A 21,406-nucleotide genomic window follows, 5' to 3' on the forward strand; every position below is an offset into this window, starting at 1 on the left:
GGGAACAATTTCACTTAAAAGAAGAAAAAGGAGAACGAAGAGGAGGAAGAGGGGGAGGAGGGGGGGAAAGAGGGAGGAGGGGGAAAAGAGAAACATCAGATTCTAACCATTTTCTTTCTATTCTCTGAAATGATTTCTAAACTAAGTCCCTCTGGCTCCTTCCTCCCTTTAGAGAGACTGACCTCTTTAGCCCTCCTTTAGAATACAAACTTTCATAGTGTCTTTATAAGGCATATACCTTATAACTATGGATTCTGAGTCTCCAAAACTTCCAATCACAGATAGAGACTCTGGCTCTGCTTTGGATCATTTCCAGTATACAACATTTGTCTAAATGTCCTCCCTTGAGATGCAACACTGGGTTGAGTACCTCTTACCCAAGGTCCTCTTGGACCTAAGAGGGTGAGGAGTGATATAGGGGGATTGACAAGTACTAAGTAGTCTTCCCATCTTTCTCTAATAGCGATGTCATGTCCCAACGTGCTTAAGCAATTCTGAGGTTCCTGGACGGGTTAGCAGAGAGGGGAGCAAGCACAGAAACTCAAGGAACCTTGATAAACCATCTTTGGAAACAACACAGATGGCTTAATTGCGTTCTTTCTCATTTAGGAGTTCCCAAGCTGGAAAAACTTCCCTCTCTCTGCCTAGAGAGGCAGCTGAGCAATTGAGCTTGAACCTCTGATGGCTCCAGCGATTTATTCAACTTTGACGAACTGGGTTCTTTAAATACACAGTGCAGGTGGCGGATCCCCAGGTGTCCAGCCTTCCTGCCTATTAAATTAAATGCCTTGCACTTGCTGAGGTTAGAGCTTGGACGACAGAGGGTACACTTAGTGCATACTCATTATGTGTTCTTTGGCACAAAGATTTTGGGGGTGGAGTGTGCATCAAAAGCTCTTCCTTCTGGAACAGGGGCAGCCATTGATCTTGTGGTTTGACTACACTGGGCCACGACTCTTAGGCCAAAACTCCCAATCCCAGTAAACCGGTGCCTCTCGGTTGCGAGATACCCCAACTGAAGCTTTCTGCCTGGGGGAGAGCTGAAAGCCGCGTCTCGTGAGGCAGTGGGCACACTGCAAATCCCAGGCAGCCGCATTCGGAGACTGTCACCGCTATCAGCCAGCGCGGTGGCCGGGAGCATCTGTATCTCGGGGAGCTCACAGCCCTCGGTGCCTACGATCTGAACCCGGGGCCCTTCTCAGGAAAAGCTCTGCTTAGACACCAGGCAGGCGTAGAACGCGGAGCTGGCTTGAGGCTAAAGGAAGGCGATCCCTCCCTTCTCCCCGGAACTTTGCGATTCGGGGAGAAGGGCAGGCAACACGGCGGGGCTGGCTCATCGGAGCTAACTTTTGGGATGGTTTGAGGGATGGAACCACACCAATCAGCAACCCCCGCCCCCCTTCCCCTCTGCTCGGGGCAGGCACAACTGAACACGCGTGGACACTTGAGTGTCTTTCTCCCACGCTCGCGTTCCCCACCTCACCTACCCGCTCCCAGCTCCTGGTACTCACAATTTGTCGCCGTGAATCCTACATGCCACAAGCCGGAGAGCAGCAAAGTGAGAACGCTGGTCAGCCGTGGTACAGAATCCATTTCCCCCGAGGAAGCGGTCCCTCCCAGTCGGATCCCAAATTCGCAGGCGCCGGCCGCGGCTGCCGCTGCGCCTTCTCTCTCTCTCTCTCTCTCTTTCTCTCTCTCTCTCACTCCTGTCGTCCTCTCTCCTGCGCGCCGCCTGGCCCCCTCCCGCCCCCCCAAGGAGAGCCACTCGCTGCTTCACTCCATCCCGTGTCCAGAAGCTCCACCGAAAGCACAGCGGGGTCTGCCTTGAAGCTGCGGCTGGAGCTGCGGGGCCCGCACCTGCCGCTCGCTGTGCGCGCCCGCCTCGTCCGCCTCGCCCTCCGCTCCCCCTCCTTAAAGGCGCAAAGCCGAGCCCCGCTGCAACAGCAGGCGGCGAGCCGGGCGCACGGCCGCTGCACCTCGGCCGCGGGCGCTGGGATCCGCACCCGGGCCGGCCGCTCCTTATAGGCGAGCAGGGCGCACGGCACCGCCCCCGGCCAGGCCCGCCCCGCGCCCTCCTATGAGAGCGGCCTGGGCGGGTCCTTCAGGCCCCGCGCGGCGGCCGTGCGCTCCGGCTGCCCCGGGGGCCGCGGGCCCCTTTCCCGCGCGCGCTCACCGCCCTCCCCTCCCCTCCCCTCCCCTCCGCACCCTGCCGCCCCGCCCCCGCCCGGGGGGAGCAGAGGCGCTGACCTTTCCCCCAGGTTTTCCTAGAACGCCGCTGCCCTAGGGATTCTGCAGGGAGTTGCAAGACAGAACGCAGCGGCCAGAGCGAATTTCCCGTGGAAAGCTTGGCAAGGAGCTAATGACATGCCTTTTTTCTTTTTCTTTTTTCTTTTTCCTTTTCTTTCTCTCTCTCTCTCTCTCTCTCTCTCTCTCTCTCTCTCTCTTTCTTTCTTTCTTTTTCTTTTTTAAGGGGAGAGGGAAGACTTGAATTTTTGAAGGATTTCCCCCGGGGTTGCTTCCTACTAAGGAAGGCCGACGGGTGTGGGCGGTGTTGGGGTTTTTGATGTAGCGACTTAATGTCAGGTCCGCGCCCCCTGCTCTGCGACCCCCGCGCCGGGATGCCACAGCTCGCACTTTCAGGGCGGCCACATACACACAAACACACACACACACACACACCCTCCATGCTGTTGGCAGGGAGCTTGGGGCGACCACTGTAAGATGTTCCGGGCTTTAGGTCTCCGAGAGAGGGAGACACAAATTAGGTGTGGTAATGGGGAGAGTCAGGGTGGGGGCCCCGGTTGACTCCGAAGACTGGAGATCTGAGCCTCCCACCCCCGCCCCATCCCCCCACCCCACCCCACCCCCGCTGAGGGATTTAAATTTCAAAGGAGGTAAAGAGTAGTTCTTATTCTTCCTGGATGCTTATAAGAAACCCTGGTTCTGTCTTTGGCTTCTGGTTTGCATCTGGGGACTCTCCTGCTTTACCATAAATCAATTTATTTTGTTTTTATTGGAAGCTGTCAGAGAGCTGCCAAACCTTAACAAAATGAGGGACCATAACGATTTCTCCTATGTGAAGCTTACAATCAAGTTAGGGGTAGAGTCACTTCAGAGGAAGTTGATGTCTCCCCTTCCCTCCCCATCCTCCCTCCTGCAGCAGCATCTAGGCTGCTTCTGCATGAATCCTAAGGTTAACTTTGTGGTTTTTGGTTAGAGCTCGGCTCACATCTTCGGAATACTTAAAGGGAGTTGAATAACAATTCGATTTGTGACACCATTATTTTCATAGAGAGGAGAGAATTCTGGGGGTCCTTTCACGTGTAACTTACAATGATGCTCTTGTCTCTGAGCTTCTAATTGAAAATAACTGTGCCAGCTACTAGATTCTTGGGCAACCGGAAGACTTCTCCGGCACAGGCTTTACCTGTGGAAGGACGGCCATTTCCAGGAGATGGTGAGTCACAACACTTCAAAGCTGAGGTGATCCAAGAAGCTACCCTGGTGGCAGGGGTCTGAGTAAGGAGGGGGCTGGTGCCCAAAGTCAAGCTGATCGGTCTTGCCTCTCCTACTGAGTGTCCCAAGTGCTGCCACCCAATCTGTGGCCTTTGAGCATTTCAGGTTCAAAAACACCTATGTAGGTAATTTAATCATACTGGAGAGTGTAGAAAATAATAGTCACCATTATCCAGCCTTGTATGTTCTTTAACAGACGGTTTTTAGAAGCAATAAAATAGTACAAATATAATTTAAGTTATATTCTTAAATTGCATTTATATTCTATATTGCATTCTTGTCTAATCCCAGTTATCTCCTACCATATCTAAAGGTAAACACTTTTATTCTCATTCTCATACATTGTGTTTTTATACATTTACCACACATATTTACATCCCTAAACAATATATGGTATCACTTTGGTTGCCTTTAATCAATATATAAATGGTATCATACTGTTTCATTTTGCACCTTGCAGTTTACTCGGCATTATGTTTTTCCAATTTCTTTGCTTGGATATATGTAGTGCTAATTCTTTCATTTTAACTGCTGTATTATATTTCATTTTATAAATAAGCCACAACGTAGTCATTAATTGTTCTGCTTATGAACCTACAGACTATTTCCAGGTTTGCTTGTTTGTTTTTTCTCAATGTGAACTATGCACTCATACCCGTCTCTTACTTTTTCTCAAATATGTATTTAGGAGTAGAATTTCCATATCTTATGAAATGCTTATCTTCAGCTTTAGCAGGTATCTCCAATTGCTTTGTAAAATGATGTTAGCAATTCACATGTCTTCCCCCACTAGCAGTGGGTGAGATTTCCCCTTGCTCCATAAGACCTCTCTTTTTACAAATGGGAAAATGATACCCAGAGAGTACAGATTTTTGTTCACAGAGTTTAACGCTCCCCGACATCATCCCATCTTCTACACCTCTCCAAAAAATATTTACATAAATAAATATTTTCTTTTAATTATGAAAGATGTGGGCTTCATTTCCTATTACAGTGACTTAAACTGAATCTATCTGGGTCAATAAAATGTGCTTGAAATATATATTAAAAGGCAGCTAGGGCAATTTGTTACGGGAAGCCCCCAAACTGTGAATAATCTTCTAGATATTAGTAAATATTGGAACTCTGCATTTAGATGTTCACATGCAATCCTAGTGTATAGTATATAAATTGCACCTAATTTAAAGCTCTATTTACAGTTGTAGCTTTCCTCTCTCTCTCTCAAATACACCTGTTCTCAGAGCAACTTTGAGCCTGAAACAGCAGACATTTGTCTAAGATTTGTTAACATTTCAGGGGTAAACAGCTGTTCCTCTTAGACAATAGTGTAAACAATACCATCTTCTGGGGGCATTTTGCCAACACGTTTTTATTAGCTGTAGAATATTAATCACTGTTAAAACCGTTCTCAGCCAGATTGATATTTACCTTTTGAAATTCTTTCGTCAACCTTTTAGTCTGACAAATCCACCTTTCAAATGCTGGAGTGGAAGCTGAATATCGTCCCTTAACCCCCATGTTGCTTGATATAGAACTCATACTTGCAGAACACCTTGCTTTGTAGAAGCTTAAAAATGATGCATAGATAGAGCAGATTGATTGCTCCTTGGAAATGAGGAAAAATGGATCACTGAAACCCTCAGATGCCTGCATCTTAGAAGGATAAATTGGAACATCTTCTCAAGACAAACGCATATCTGAAATCTTAAAAAAGAAATGAAGTGGACAGGATTCGGTGTTCATGTCCCTTCGATTTTCCCTTGGGCCCTCCCACTTCCTTCCTTTTAATAGAGTGGAAGGGAAAGAAGCATTCATCCCCTGGCATCTTAGCCTTGGAATATTCAACAGGTGGTTTGCCTTCTTGATTCTGTAATTCTCCTGTGAGGCATGTAGCAGCTATGTTTGACCGTCTCCATGTTACAGATGATATCCTAAGAGGAGACAGATACTGACATCTGAAGGATCACACAGAATGAATGGCCCCAACTGACAGGACACCTTAAAACGAAAACCCATCCATCTTTTTTTCCTTTGTCTTTATAGAGCTAATAGGTAAAATTCACTGTGACATATGGGTACCTGGCATGTACGAGAGAGGAGTCTGCATTGGTCACCATAGTCTGTTGTGCATCTCAGTACTTTTGGATTATTTCAGTTTCACATATTCATGGTTTGTTGTAAAGATGGCAGGATGATTTCTGCTGCCACTCATATCTTTAAAAATAGAGTTTTTAAAAAGATTGATGTGGCAGAAAGTTAATTTAATATTCTTCTTTTCATCCTTCTTTTAAAAAATGTTTTAAATTTTTTTCTTTTTTTGTTTTTGTTTTTGAAATTTTCTCCTTAGAGCATGTGGCCAGTAACATGCTACACCTGTAGGGTGTAGGAAATGGCAAGAAAAAAAAAGTTCCTGCTCTTGAGGAGCTAAAAATGACTTGGGAGAGTAAGATGTTTAAAAAGTTAAGATGACAATACAAATTAGCATATGTTTAAGTGCCAAATCGCCCAGATAATAAGTGCTATAGGTGTTTTTAAGTTGACAAAGATTGCTTCCTCTGGGAAGGAAAACTTGCAATTGGTATAAGGAAGTGGTTGTCTCTTTGGGGGTAAATGGATTTGAGTCACTCTTTGCCATGAGGCTTGTTATTGAATTCAGGTTAGGTCGGGTGCATTTGCCCTCACAGGAAGTCACATGTTAGGGTAATGAAGGCAGAATTCTACTGTTACAGAAGAACTGGCTTTTCCATTAAGGCAAATGGACCTCAGCCAAAGGTTGACAACAATTCACTTGAGCCTCTCCCCGGTACTTCTGTCTCCTTGTTCCATCTCAAACTCAATCTCGTAACCACCGTATTCATCCTTGACATCAAAACTAACCATCTTCTTACATCGATCTCCTATGAATAGAAAAACCCTTTATATACCTTCACCTGAAACACATGTTTTTGTTCAGCTGGTATATGTCGTTCTGTTGATACATACTACTGTTTCTTCCTTCTGTGGACTGCTTCTTCCCAATCGGCTACTTTTTGCTCACCATTGCACTCCAAATTCAGCTAACGCATCTCTCTTGAAGTCTTTTTCAATTCCTTTATATTGTTTCTCTTCATAGGGTTTCCTCACTCTGAGTAGTTTCTCAGAAGTAATTTATCAGTTAACATTCAACTTAGAGTCTTCAGCATACATGGAGGCTTTTGAAAAATATTTGAGGGGCGCCTGCGTGGGTCAGTTGGTTGAGCATCTGACTTGATTTTGACTCACTCAGGTCATGACCGCTAGGGCATGGGATTAAGCCCCACATCAGGCTCTGCGCTGAGTGTGGAGCCTTCTTGGGGTTCTCTCTCCCTCTGCCCCCTTCCCCATTCATGCTCTGCCTCTCTCTGTCAATAAAATGTAAAAAAAAATGATGAATGAATAATATTAGATATAAAAAAGCCTTGTCAACTTTTTAAAAGGTATACCCATCCCCTCCCCTCACCCCTCTTCATCCATTGCACCAGAATTCAGAGTCTCCTTTGAAGGCATTTATGCTTATTTACCTTGTAAATCAAGATATCAGTTATATGAAAAAATCAATAGGAATGCAGTTTAGGTTACTATCTTTATAGTTCATTTTTCCTAGCCATACATTTCTCAAAAACTTGGATTTAGTTTTTGAGAGGAATTCAAAAGTATTTTGAATGTATTTATATAAGTATATTTGTATAATTCCAGCCATGCCACATCCAGAACATATGTCACAAAGAGGATGTCTCCTCTTTACTTATTTCTGGCTCTTTCTGAGGGAACTGGTGCCAACAATCACTCAGAAGTCATTTGTGATATATATCATGTTTCAGGACAAACCTGTTTCGAGTTTAATGAAAAGTATTCTGAGCTTAGGATCAGAAACCCCAAGCATTAGCCTTGACTTTGCAGCTTACCAGATATGAGACCTCGAGTAAATACTCTTGAGATTCAGCTTCAACATCCGTAAATTGTGAAGTGTGATCATTTCTGGCTTTGGTATTTGGGCATGGTGAATAGAAAGAATCATACATGTAAAAGTTTGTTGTTGTTGTTGTTGTTGTTGTTGTTGTTATATAGGAAAGTTCTAAATATTATGCCCTAGTTCAAAGAAGACAATTTAGGGGTGCCTGGGTGGGTCAAGTGCTTAAATGTCCAACTTTGTCTCAGGTCATGATCTCGCAGTTTGTGGGTTCGAGCCCCACGTCAGGCTCTGTGCTGACAGTTCAGAGCCTGGAGCCTGTTTCAGATTCTGTGTCTCTCTCTCCCCATCCCTCCTCTGCTCATGCCTTGTCTCTCTCTGTCTCTCAAAAATGAATAAATGTATTTTTTTAAAAAAGACAATTTATTCAGCCCCTAACCACTGGATTTCTCATGCATTTTATTTGCCAGTTCATCCATAGAGTAAAAATACATGCAAATATCTGAAAAGACCATCCATTCTACGGGAAATATACATAATTCATTATTCAAAGGCAACACAATAATTCAGTCAACTGACATTAATTTATTGAGCAAGGATGATGTGCCGAGACATGTATCATTTCCTTTTGGTTAAATAGTTGCCGTAGAAAAGAGCCGATCTCGTCCTGTCTTCAAGGTTCTTACACCCCTCACAATTTCTAGATGGGGAAGTAGTGTATGCAAATGTAAGTTTCCAACTTCTGCCTTGATTGCAAAAGAAACAAAAAAACAAAAACAAAACAAAACAAAACAAAAAATAACAATCCAGTCTGGTGAAGGAATCATGACCTGAGAAAGCCTTTACAATTATATTTCCCATTGAGAGTGAGTGTCTGGTTCTTGCCTTGTGGCCCTGTTCTGACCAATAAGACTCCGGGGGATGGAGAGATTGTCTTCTCGGAAAGGGAGAGGAGTGTTAATACAAATCCTGTTGTCCCTGCAGCTTTCCCCACAGCATGGTCAGTATCTTACGAGGGCATGAGTTTTGTAACTCCAGTAGACATCTTGGGAATATGAGGGAATGGCCAGGACAATGACATGGCAAAAAGCAGAGACATGTCATGGGTATTAATTACAATATTGAGTTACTTCTGTGGAACAATAAACGTCTGTATTATTTAAACCACTCCTAGTTAGGTTCTCTGGAGAAGTATAGAACATTTATTAAATATCACCCTGAGTAGGCATTGTGACTTTGTTTTCTCTTTTAGAATTCATGGCAAAATTCCAAGGGAAGTATCATTAGCTACATTTGGCAGATAAGGATACCAAGACTTGTGAAATTTGAGTAACATTGCCCAAAGCACAAAGCTATTAAGCAGAAACGCGGAGATTCCAATTCCAGAGTTTAGGTTTATCATGCCATTGCTAGTGCCACAAATGCTCGGCAATGAAATAAATCTACTGAATCCTGTGTGTGTATATGTGTGTATGTGTGTGTGCGTGTGTGTGCGTGTGTGTGTGTACTTAACTTGCTCATTTGATCTCAGAGATGACTGGCAAATTGGTTTCTACTACTAAAAAAAATTCTTTAGGGTTACTGCTGCCGTGTTTCTGTCTCTGAGGGAATAGCTGTCTCTAAAGCCAACTTGCTATTACTAACTTGGTTGAAGAAAATTAATGAAGAGCAGCAATGATCTCTTCCGTTCCATGTGCACATCTGGTGCTTAAGTAAGTCAGGCTGACATCTGAACATAAGATCCACGGTAACCACTACGGTGAAAGCTCCCCTACAACCTTTTACCATTTTCCAAAGGTGTATTTTTCAGGAAATAAATTATTTGGAAGGAGAAAGAGCTGATTTCAAAGGATTATTTCATTATGTAACCTAATACCTAGCAGTTCTGTCCTTTTGTCCCTTTTCCATTTGAATCAGCACCGAAAATACGGTGCAAACGCCTATAATTTGCCTTTTACTGGCGTTTTTAATAAGGTGGAGTGAATGTTAGCCTAGAGCCAGCAGGGGGTGTGTTGACTAGTGGGAAGAAAAAATTCCCAAGCAGATCTGAAGCAGCAGTGTGGGGGACTTCGTAGGTTGCTGAATTATTGTTCATTTGGAGGAACCTGGAGAGAGGATGCCAGAAAGGGTAAAGGAAAAAAACCAAATCTGTTGATGACTTACTTTAAGTTTTTCCTTACACCTCTGATATTATGTCTTTTAAGAAATCATGCATGACCAAGAATAATAATAGAAGTTTATTATCAAACACATTGAATAAAATCCATGATCTTAATTATTTTTATTTTTATTAAAAATAAATATGCCAGATCTCTTTTTCAATGAAAAACTTAGAGTTTTGTAATCATTTGAAGCTGTGCAATTTAGAAAAAAATATTTTCAGGGTTTCGTATATGTATAGTGATACAGACATTTTGACTGTGTTTTTTCTGTATAGCTCCATTTTAATCTTTATTTTCTTTATAAGTCACATCAGTCACTATCTACTAAGTGTCTTCTCTAGTCTAGCCCTGTATGAGGAACTGCACATACTCAGTTAATTAGGGATAACTGTGATTTTGAGGAAATTATGGCACAGTTATGAAGATAAATGCCTTCAAATTTCAGGGAAACTTGCTATGTGTTAAATACAAATTTTCCTCTGTTTTATCATAACAGAAACTATTTTAAAGGTTAAGTTAATATGTATGTATGACTTAAGACATTCTCCATTCAAAATTATTAATATACGGATGTTTGTAATAAGTTAGTTACATTAATTCATTTAAGTGGAATGTGTTTTGATTCAATGCACATAAGATCTCTATTTGGTATCCTATTTAAAAAAAATCTCTACAATGTATAACTAGATAGTGGAGGTACAAAGATAGTACCTGCTCTGCTCTAAAGCTATATACAACTTAAGAAAGGATTGGCATACAAGCAAAAAAATGATATAGGCAAGTGTTTGGGAAACCCTAGCTCATAGGTCAAATCAGGTCTACTGTTTGTGTTTGAACAGTACACATACTATGAATTTTTTTTTTTGTTTTACATTTTTTAGTGGCTGCAAAGAAATGCAAATTCCAGTGTCTACAAAAATTTTTGGTCTATAAATAAATGTTAGGGTCTACAATAAATTCTTTCTTCTTTCCTCCCTTCCTGCTCCCTCTCTCCTTCTTTTCTCTTTCTCTTTTTCTCTTTCTTTCTTTCTCTTTTCTTTCTTTCTTTCTTTCTTTCTTTCTTTCTTTCTTTCTTTCTTCTTTCTTTCTGTCTCCTTTCTTTCTTTCTCTCTCTCTTTTAAAATATAGCCACAGTAATTTGTTTACATGTTATCTATGGCTGTCTTTGCATTACAATAGCAGAGTTGAGAAGTTTCCACAGAAGTTATAAGATCTGCAAAGCCTAAATTATTTACTAGATGACTCTTTACTGACCCCTGATATAGTCTATAAAGTGCAACACTAGAATAGAATTCAAGGTATAGATGTACTATACATTGGAGGACATGATATTGTTCATTCATCCATTCAGATTTTTTCTTTTTTATCAAGACCCTTTGATATATCAGATACCATGGGATAAGCTGACTAACAAAAGAATCCCTTGAGGGGTGGATATGTAGATTTATTGGTGCTAATTAGATTGAGTTAAACATATTTCTGTTAAATGAGTTGAGTTTGGATCTTCACAATGTTTCACTTTCCCTAAATAAAATATAATTTTATTTATTATATAAAATATAATAACATAAAATATCATTGGTTCCTATTCTTTTGATCTTTGGAGATTATTGAGAAATTTTGATTTTCTTCCCATAAATTCCCGTTGCTTATTGACCGCATGTTTTTATGTATGCTTACATTTTGGTATTTATTGTGGCTTACTTACAACCTTGCATTATTGCAAAAAACTCCTATATACATTTTGCTTTTAGCATTTTTTTTTAACATTTTGCCCCATTTACTTAATAATTCATACTCTCTCTCTCTTCGCTTTCTTTCTGTGGCTGTCATCTTCTATAGTTCCTCTATTTCATTGACTCATCCAACACCTGGGTCAACACAAGGAAAGATCCAGAAAGTGTCAGGCAGAGAATAGCAGTGAAAGCTCGTGATACTCATGATTTCATATACAGACAGTTCCTGCCTTCAGATGGTTCTATTTACAATTTTCTTCTACTTTATTATGATCCCAAAGTGATACATATTCAGTAGAAATGATATTTCACATTTTTATTTTGGATCTTTTCCCTGGGAGGATAAGGTGGTAACATCCTTTCTCATGATGTTGGGCAATGGCAGTGAACAACAGCTCCTAGTCAGCCACAGATCATGAAGGTAAATAACCAATGCATTCTGTACCCACACCACCATCCCACTTCCTACTTTACTACAGTATCCAATAAATTATATGAGATAGTCAACACTTTATTATAAAGCAGTCTCTGCGTTAGATGATTTGGCCCAACTGTAGGCTGATATATGTAAGTGTAAGTTCTGAGCATGCATAAGTTCAGCTGGGCTAAGCTATGATGTAGGTTAGATGTATTAAATGCATTTTTTACTTACGATATTTTCAACTTATCATCGGTTGATTAGGACATACCCCCATAATGAGTTGAGGAGGTTCTATATTTTGTCCCTGTCTGACAACTAATTACAATTGAATTACATGCCAAGGGAAACAAATCCAACACAGTGGGGACTCACACCTAGAAGAGGACTTGACCTCTTCTTGTGGCCCCGGAGTTTCCTAGAGAACATAGCTTATGTGTTGAGCCAAGAGAGATGGGAGGAGAAGGGTGTGTTTGAGGAGTTTGAGTGAAGAACGCCCAGGGTGAAGACAACCAGAACTACTAGTGGTCTCCAAAAAAACAAGTGATTTAGCTAAGGGTCAGACTATAGGAAAATTGTTGAGGGTTTGCTATCTGGTAAAGGAGATAGTAAAAGGTATTGGAGGGAATTTTAATTAATTTTTTAAAGGAAGGAAGTGACTCGTGGTTTCATATTTTATAGTTCTTTGGTTTCAAATGTCAGTCAAGCCACTTTTCATAGATGCATTTATCCTTGCAAGGAGATAATGTGTACTCCTCCTTTGAACATTTGTTGTCACTTTAGATGTGTCTACCACCTTTTCAAAGAAATAACAGTGTATGGGTTTGAGATTTGGTGTTCAGGATGTTGGACATATATTAAGATTTCATCTCATGTTAGGCATATGATAGAAAGGACAAATTATTTAAAATCTTTTTAACTGTAAAATGGGAGAATGTTAGGGTGCCTGGGTGGCTCAGTCAGTTAAGCAACTGACTTCAGCACAGGTCACGATCTCGCGATCTTGAGTTCGAGCCCCACATCTGCTATCACTGCAGAACCTGCTTTGGATCCTCTGTCTCCCTCTTTCTCTGTCCCTCCCCAGCTTGTGCGTGTGTGTGCACTCTCTCGCTTTCTCAAAAATAAACATTGAAACATTGAACATTTTTTTAAAAATGGGATAGTGCCAAAGGACAAGGTGGTTGTGAAAATCCCAAATGAAATGCAATGCTTAGTACTTGAAGCGCTCATGAAATGGTTGTTATTCATAGTTTGGTGCCATTAAATATGACAATTTAACTTCCAGCAAGTCCTGTTTGGGACCACTCGGTTTCACTCACATAGCAAAGCTTCGTAGGGATATCAAGATCCTACTTATCAAAGACGATCATATTCCCCTGGGGGAAAAAGACCTTAGAATATGGCCAATGCAAACATTCTGTGTTTGACATTTGTCTGACAATTTGTGTCTGGTGGACTCTGGCTTATGTTCCGAAGCGTTAATAGGAAGTTTCAGAATCTGAATGATGATACCTCACCCTCAAAAAGAATTTGTTTTCAATACAGCCAAAATGAGTTGGCATAATAAAGTCTGTCTTAAAAATTTATAATGGCAAAAAGACAGATGGAAAGCAATTTATTTAAAGACGATTTTAAAGTAAAAGCAGAAAGTTGTAGCTCAGTGATTTTGGTCTAAAATGATTAGAGATTGGGTAAGATTAGATTTATAGATGCTGAAGTTCAAAAGTTTGGTGCTAAATTTACTAGACAAATGTTTCTCAAGGATATTCCATCGCTCAGAATTTACTGACTCTGTACCTCCAGTTCCCAATACGAAACTATCTTTTCTTGCTATGATGTTATTTCCTGGTTTAGGAAAGAGTCATCCTGCCTTTACAACCCCAGAAAGCATTTAGTACATAGCTGCATTGAGAATGGAGAAACCTCAGTTGGTTTCTTAGGAAACCTTAGTTGGTTTCTTACTATATTCTTGGAATTCTATATAAAATGATATTTCCATCTTTTGTTTTGCTTCTTATTTGTCAAAAAACCTGATTAATGGGTTTCAAAATCCGCATCTCGGTTTCCTGGCAATTTTTCATCGGATTAAAATGAGAACTTGATGCAGCATGAGTCTATGAATTGCTGGTGTGCAACTTTAGGTTTATAGGATTGGATAAATTAAATTTGATTTGGGGGAAAAGGTATGTGTGAATAAAGTATATATACAATTTAATCTTGATCAAGCTTTTCATATGGAGGGTTTTAATTACTTCAGCTCACCATCTTTGAACCATTTGCATATCTCCTTAATGACATTTTTTTTTCTGCTATTAAACAGAAAATAAAGCCAGCCCCAACCAAATGTGTTAGAGGGAAACAGGGGAAGATGATAGCATCGCTTAATAATGTGTTGTAACCAAGAAGGAAATTAAAGACTTTTCGTAACTTTGGTTTATTTCACAAAAGACCAAGTTTCCCCGTGTGGATGGATTTAGGAAGGCAGGCTGTTTGCTGTCTATTTTCAAGACTTTCAATCATGGCTTGCAATTATACCCATTTCTGCCTATGTGAGTTAATTCTGCACAGCACCAGACCATTGGAGACCGTGATAAAAACATGACACTGACACATATTTTCTTTTTGGGAAATTTCCATAGACATGTTTGATGTTCTTGATGTATCATTACAGCCCTGACGATGTAGTTCTATAACTAATGTAGTTCTAAACTTTTGACTGTGAGGTTTGGTCTGTGGATAGGAGGAGTCCAACAATTTAGAGTTTATACATTCAACAAACATATTGATCACCTCCTGGGGGCTAGGTCAACATGAGAGAGCTGCACTAGCTATTAGACAAATACGCCATGTTCTCGGCCCTCAGAACACTCCCACGTGTGGACAGTAAGACAGACATCACAACCACTAAATATATACTAAATGATGAATTTACCAGCAAAAGCCAGAACAGGAAGAAAGGGACTCTGCCTTCTGAAAACTCAGCAAGATAGATTTTTTTGAATCCAGAGCTGATGAGCAAAACTTCGTCTGTTGTGGGAGCAATGGAGGAATCTCAGGCAAAAGCAAAGCAAAAGCAGAATTTCAGGCAAAACCAAAGTAGGATCCAAAGTCATGAGCCTGTTTGCCATGTGCTGGAGAAAATTTGAACCAGAATAAATGTTATGTGCCTGGGATGAATACAGAAACAATGAGAAAAGTAAATAGTATATGTAGTGTTAAATGTGTCAATGTTGTCTATATTTCAGATTACTCAGAAGGGAGATTTGAATGCAGAAGGCAAACTGGTAATCCGAAGTAGACCATTTTTACTTTTAGGCTTAGAAAAGACTATAGATACTTCTATTAGAATATAGGAATACATGACCTGATAATATTGTAAAATTTGTTAAATTTTATTCTATTTTATTGTGGTAAGAACACTCAAAATGAGATCTACCAACTTAATAAAATTTTAAGTGCACAAAACAGTGCTTTTAATCATAGACACAATGTTCTACAGAAGATCTCTAGAAGTTACTCATTTTGTGTAACTGAAACCTAATACCCATTGATTAGCAGCTCCCCATTTTCCCCTCCTCCCAGATCCTAGTAAACACCATTCTACTGTCTGATTCTGAGTTTGACCATTTAATTAATTAATTAATTAATTTTAATGTTTATTTATTTTTGAGGGAGATAGAGCGCAAGAAGGGGAGGAGCAGAGAGAGAGGGAGACACAGAATCTGAAGCAGGTTCCAGGCTCTGAGCTGTCAGCACAGAGCCTGACATGGGGCTCAAACTCATGAACCGTGAGATCATGACCTAAGCCGAAGTTGGATGCTTAGCTGACTGAGCCACCCAGGCACTCCTGAGTTTGACCATTTTAGATGCCTCATGGAAGTGGAATCATGCAGTTGGTTCTTCTGTGGCTGGCTTATTTTATTTAGCATAATGTTCTCAAGGTTCATCCATATTGTTACATACTGTGAATTTTCTTTTCTGTTTAAATGCTAAACAATATTCCAGTGTGTGTGTGTGTGTGTGTGTGTGTGTGTGTGTGTGTGTATTTATCCATTCATCTGTCAATAGGCATTTGCTTATTGCCACATCTTGGCTATTGTGAATAGCACTTTAACATGAGTACTAATATTTCTTCAGGATCATGATTTCAGTTCTTTTGGACAAATACTCAGAAGTGGGACTGCTAAATCATATGATAGCTCCATTTTAAGTTCTTAAGGAATCTCCATACAATTTTACATGAAGGATATACCATTTTACAGTTTCATTAAAAGGGTACAAGAATTCCAATATCCTTTTATCATCATCAAAATTATTGTCTTTGGAGGGATTTTGATAATAGCCATCTTAACAGGTGTGATATGATATCTCATTATGATTTTGATTTGAATGTGATTAATAGTGACAGAGAATCTTAGCATATATCTATTGGCTATTTGTATGTCTTTGGAGAAAGGTCTATTCATGTCTTTAGCCCATTTTTTTGCTGTTGAGATGTAGGAATTTCTTTTATAAATTTTGGAAATTGACTCTTTATTAGATATACAGTTAAAAATCTTTTCTTCCATTCTACAGGAAGCCGTTTAACTCTGTTGAGTGTTTCCTTTGCTATGCAGAAGCTTTTGCTTGATTTAGTCCTACTTATCTATTTTTGCTTTTGTTGGCTGTGATTTTGGTGTCCTATCCATGAAATTATTGTTAAGGATAATGTCATGAAGCTTTTCCGCTATGTTTTCTTATAAGAATTTTACAGTTTCTTCTGAGAGTCTAACATTTAGATCTTTATTTTGATTTGAATTTGTGTGTGGTGTGAAATAAGGATCTAATTTCTTTCTTTCTTTCTTTCTTTCTTTCTTTCTTTCTTTCTTTCTTTCTTTCTTTTGCTTGTGCATATCCAGTTTTCTTAGCATCATTTGTTGAAGAGACTTATCTTTTCCCCATTGTATAGTCTTGGCATCCTTGTCAAAAATCGGTTTACCATATATGTGTGGACTTACTTCTGGGTTCTTTATTCTGCTCTGTTGATCTGTATGTCTGTCATTGTGCCAGTATCATACTATATCATAATATTTTAATTACTTTAGTTTTGTAATATATTATGAAATCAGAAATTGTGATGCCTTCAGTTTTGTTCTTTCTCAAGTTGATTTGGCTATTCAAGATCCCTGTGAATTTTAAAAGTGTAGAAAAAAGGAAGTTAAAAAAATTCAGAGTAAAAATAGAGAGCAAAGGGAAGAAGTAGACAAAATAGAGAATAGAAAAACCAATAAAACTGAGCTGGTTTTTGGAAACGATAAACAAAATTAGTAAACCTTTAGCTAGACTGATAAAAATAAAAAAGAAAACTGAAATAATGCAATCAGAAATGAAAGAGGAGACATTAAATTTGATGCCACAGAAATAAAAAGGATCAGAAGAGACTAATATAACCACTAATATACCAATAAACTAGATCATTTAAAGTAAATAAATAAATTATTGGAACTTCAACCAGCAGATGGAATTCTGAAGCAATAGAAAGTTTAAACAGATTGTACTATAACTAGTAAGGAGATTAAATCAGTATTAAAAAAATTTACACAAAGAAAAGCCCAGGACTAGATAGCTTTACTGATAAATTCTATCAAACATTTAAATAGCATTAACAGCAATCTTTCTCAAATTCTTCCAGAAAACTGAAGAAGACAAAACACTTTCAAACTTGTCTTATGATGCTAGTATTAACCTGACACCAAAGTCAAAGACCTCACAAGAAAAGAAAGCTACAGGCCAATATCTTAATAAATGTAGATGAAAAAGTCCTCAACAAATACTATGAAACTGAATTCAACAGCACAATAAAAAGATCACGTAGCATGACCAAGTAGAATTTATCCCTGAGATGCAAAGATGTTTCAACATATAAAAACCAATTCACGCAATATACTGCATTGACAGAATAAAGGATAAAACTAGCATGATTATCCAAATAGATGCCAAAAAATTGATGAAATTCAACATTCTTCCATGTAAAACATCAAAAACTAAAATAAAAGAAAACTACTTAAACATAATAAAGACCATATTTGAAAGCCCACAGCTAACATCACACTCAGTAGTGAAAAAACTGAAAGTTTTTCTTCTAAGATCTGGAACCAGGTAAGGATGCATACTCTCATCACTTCTTTTTAGTGTAATACAGGGAGTCCTAGCCAGAGCAAGTAGGCAAGAAAAACAAATAAAAAGCATTTAAGTCAGAACAAAAGAAATAACATTGTTCCTGTTTGCAGATAACATGGTCTAATATACCGAAACCCCTGAAAACTCCATAAATAAATAAAATTTAAAACATGGTTAGAACTAGTAAGTGAACTCAGTAGTGATGCAGGCTACAAACCAAAATACAAAAAAAAAAAAAATCATTTGCCTTTTTATACACTAACAATGGGTTTTCTGGAAAGAAAATTAGGAAAATAACCTCATTTATAATAACACCAAAAAGAATAAAATACTTAGAAATAAACCTAAGTAAGCTGGCAAAATACTAACATACTGAAATCGACAAAACATTGATAAAAATAAAGAAAACACAAACAAATGTATGATACCCTATTTTTATATATTGAAAGTTTTAATGTTAAATTGTCCATACTACTGAAAGCAATATATGGAATCCATTCAATCCTTATCAAAATTCCAACAGCAGTTTCTAGAGAAATAGAAAAAAAAATTTTTTTTGAATGTGTTAACTTTTAATTATCTGTAACCATATTTTTGGTTTCCTCCCTTTCAAATGTGCTTAAAGTAGTTTTACCCTGGAAGGGAGCAGGGTCACCAATGTTTGGCTAGTTCAGCAAGCTACTCAAACAATAAAGTAATTCCAACTATGTTTTCCCTAACTTCTTAAATTCCCAAGGCAACAGAACTAGAGACACTGACCAAATATGAAAATGATTTTGCAAAGAATCAAGTCACTTCTTTGAAGAAATTTTAAACTCCAAAGAACAACCTACATATCTTTTCACTCTTTCTAACTGCATAACACGTTTTAACCTCAAGTGAGTTATTTAACCAGCAAAATTTTCCTCCTGCTGGGAATGAAAGAGAATTGCAATTTGCAAAAAGCAAGCCAAGGTAAAAACATAGGCATGTCCAGCAGACACTGGAAGAAATGCTATTTTATGGAGAAAAAGGAGGAGGTTGGGAAGGGTTGTTTTGAATGAAAGTTCACAGAGGAAAGCAAGAGTTAAGAGAGATGATGGTTTCTTACCAAGTGAATCAGTGGATTTCTTGTAGAAGATTCAATGTACATCTTATCCTGTTGGAGCAATTGATTGATTAGTCTTTCCTGTTGATGATTCTTCTGTTGGTATCTGTAAATGAAAATCTTTTCATAATTGATATTGAGTGGCACTGCTATCTCTTCCAGCTTTCTCTTCTAGCTTCCTGAGTCCATTTGAGTGAGATTTCCCTTACTAGTTTTCACAAAACATTCTTTTGACCTGAAAAGACTTAGGACTTGATCTTTTATCTAAGACTAATCAAACACTTATTGTCCCGAAACTCCATGATAATTAACATGTTACAGAATTCCAAATAGACTGGATATAAGAATGTTTAAACAAATATGTGAATGGAAACACAGCCACAGAAATCTCTTCTTCAAAACCCACTTAGGAAATAAAGGACTGTGTATATAGTTGTCAACAAATTGGCAAGATTTGGTGTTTACTCCAGATTCTAGCATCTTCATGGAAAGAGGGTATATTGTTCCTTGAAGTCTTCATATACTTATCAGGCTTTCTCCAGTCTCATTGTGCTCAGAGTGTGAGAGGTTAGGAAAACATATAGTTTGAGATGGCTTTCTCTTATGAGTCACGATATCCTGGGGGATCAGTCTAATGAAAGTGGGGAAGGAGACAACCAGGGACCTCTCGAAAGCTCTGACCTGACTTAAAGCTTCAGTCTAGTCTGATTCTTCCCCACTTTGCCATTTAGAACTGGAAAAGAGAGGGGCGCCTGGGTGGCGCAGTCAGTTAAGCGTCCGACTTCAGCCAGGTCACGATCTCGCGGTCCGGGAGTTCGAGCCCCACGTCAGGCTCTGGGCTGATGGCTCGGAGCCTGGAGCCTGTTTCCGATTCTGTGTCTCCCTCTCTCTCTGCCCCTCCCCCCTTCAAGCTCTGTCTCTCTCTGTCTCAAAAATAAATAAAACATTGAAAAAAAAAGAAATTTAGAACTGGAAAAGAGAGACCAAATATCAACTTTTCCTGCCTTAAGAACTTGTTGAGGAGAGGAATCATCTGCTATAAGCCATACCCTAACACAGGGACTTGTGTTCCTCTAGTACATATCTCAGTAGGCTTTCCTTATTATGTTAGATAGCTGACAACTTTAAAACTCTACTATGGGGCACCTGGGTGGCTCCATCAGTTAAGCATCTGACTTTGGCTCAGGTCATGCTCTCACAGTTTGTGAGTTCGAGCCCTGCATCAGGCTGTGTGCTGACAGCCCTGAGCCTGGAACCTGCTTCAAGTTCTGTGTCTCCCTTTCTCTGTGCCTCTTCCCCACCCCTGCTCACACTCTGTCTTTGTCTCTCTCTCAAAAACAAGTAAAAATTAAAAAAAAAATTAAATCTAATTAAATCTACTGTAAAATGGGTTAACCATGGTCTACAGCTTCAGAAAGCTTTATAAGAATCAGTAGAAATATTTTGATGAAATCTCAATAGTTTATTTATTTATTTTTGTTTTCTTTGCCTCAGGAGACATATCAAGAAAGAACTGTTCTCCTATGGGATTGTAATGGTTTCCTGTCTCAGTTCTAGGCCTTAATCTATTTTGAATTTGTTTTTGTGTATGGTATAAGAAAGTGGTCAGGTTTCATTCTTTTGCATGTTGCTGTCCAGTTTTCCCAACACTGCTTGTTGAAGACATTACCTTTCTTCTATTGGATATTCTTTCCTGCTTTGTAAAGATTATTTGACCATACAGTTGTGGGTTCATTTCTGTCCATTGACTACACACACACACACACACACACACACACACTCTAACACACTGGAATATTACTCAGCCATAAAAAATAATGCCATCTTACCATTTGCAATAATGTGGATGTAGCTAGAGAGTATTATGCTAAGTGAAATAGAGAAACACAAATCCATATGATTTCACTCATATGAAAAAATTGACAAAACATATGAATATAGGGCATAAAAGACAGGAAAACCAAGAAGCAGACTCAACTATAGAGAACAAACTAGTGGTTACCAGAGGCATGGTGGGTGGGAAATGGGTGAAATAGGTGATGGAGATTAAGGAGTGCACCTGTTGCGATGAACACTGGGTGTTGTATGGGAGGGCTGAATCACTAAATTCTACACCTGAAACTAATATTATACTGTGTGTTAACTGACTGGAATTTAAATAAAATTTGTCAGAAAAAGAATCAATAGAAATAGCACTGTCCTCTGGGAAGGTAATTGTGATACACGCATCAAGAATTGCCAAATGTATACACTTTGTAGCCCTCTGAGGTCACTTTTTGGGAGTGATCTTAGGGAGATTCTTCTCAATATAGAATTAATATGAGGAAGTGTTCCTCAATTTAGAATCCTACAAACGCACAAGGATATTTATTACAGCTTTCTTTTTAAGAGTGAAAAAAT

General features: G+C 39.2%; 1 protein-coding gene across 2 annotated transcripts in view; it reads right to left on the bottom strand.

Moving 5' to 3' along the window:
- Positions 1–1,755, bottom strand: part of CNTNAP5 (contactin associated protein family member 5) — a 798,355-nt gene extending 796,600 nt beyond the window's left edge. The window contains exon 1 of one of the 2 annotated variants that reach the window (XM_030326880.1): positions 1,512–1,754. In XM_030326880.1, the coding sequence (XP_030182740.1) occupies positions 1,512–1,593 (82 nt within the window). In that variant the 5' untranslated portion in view covers positions 1,594–1,754. Of the gene's footprint in view, positions 1–1,511 lie in introns of both variants that reach the window. The other variant, XM_030326879.1, reaches the window with a different exon arrangement.
- Positions 1,756–21,406: the final 19,651 nt, after the last annotated feature.

This window comes from Lynx canadensis, chromosome C1, assembly GCF_007474595.2.
Source record: "Lynx canadensis isolate LIC74 chromosome C1, mLynCan4.pri.v2, whole genome shotgun sequence".
NCBI lineage: Eukaryota > Metazoa > Chordata > Mammalia > Carnivora > Felidae > Lynx > Lynx canadensis.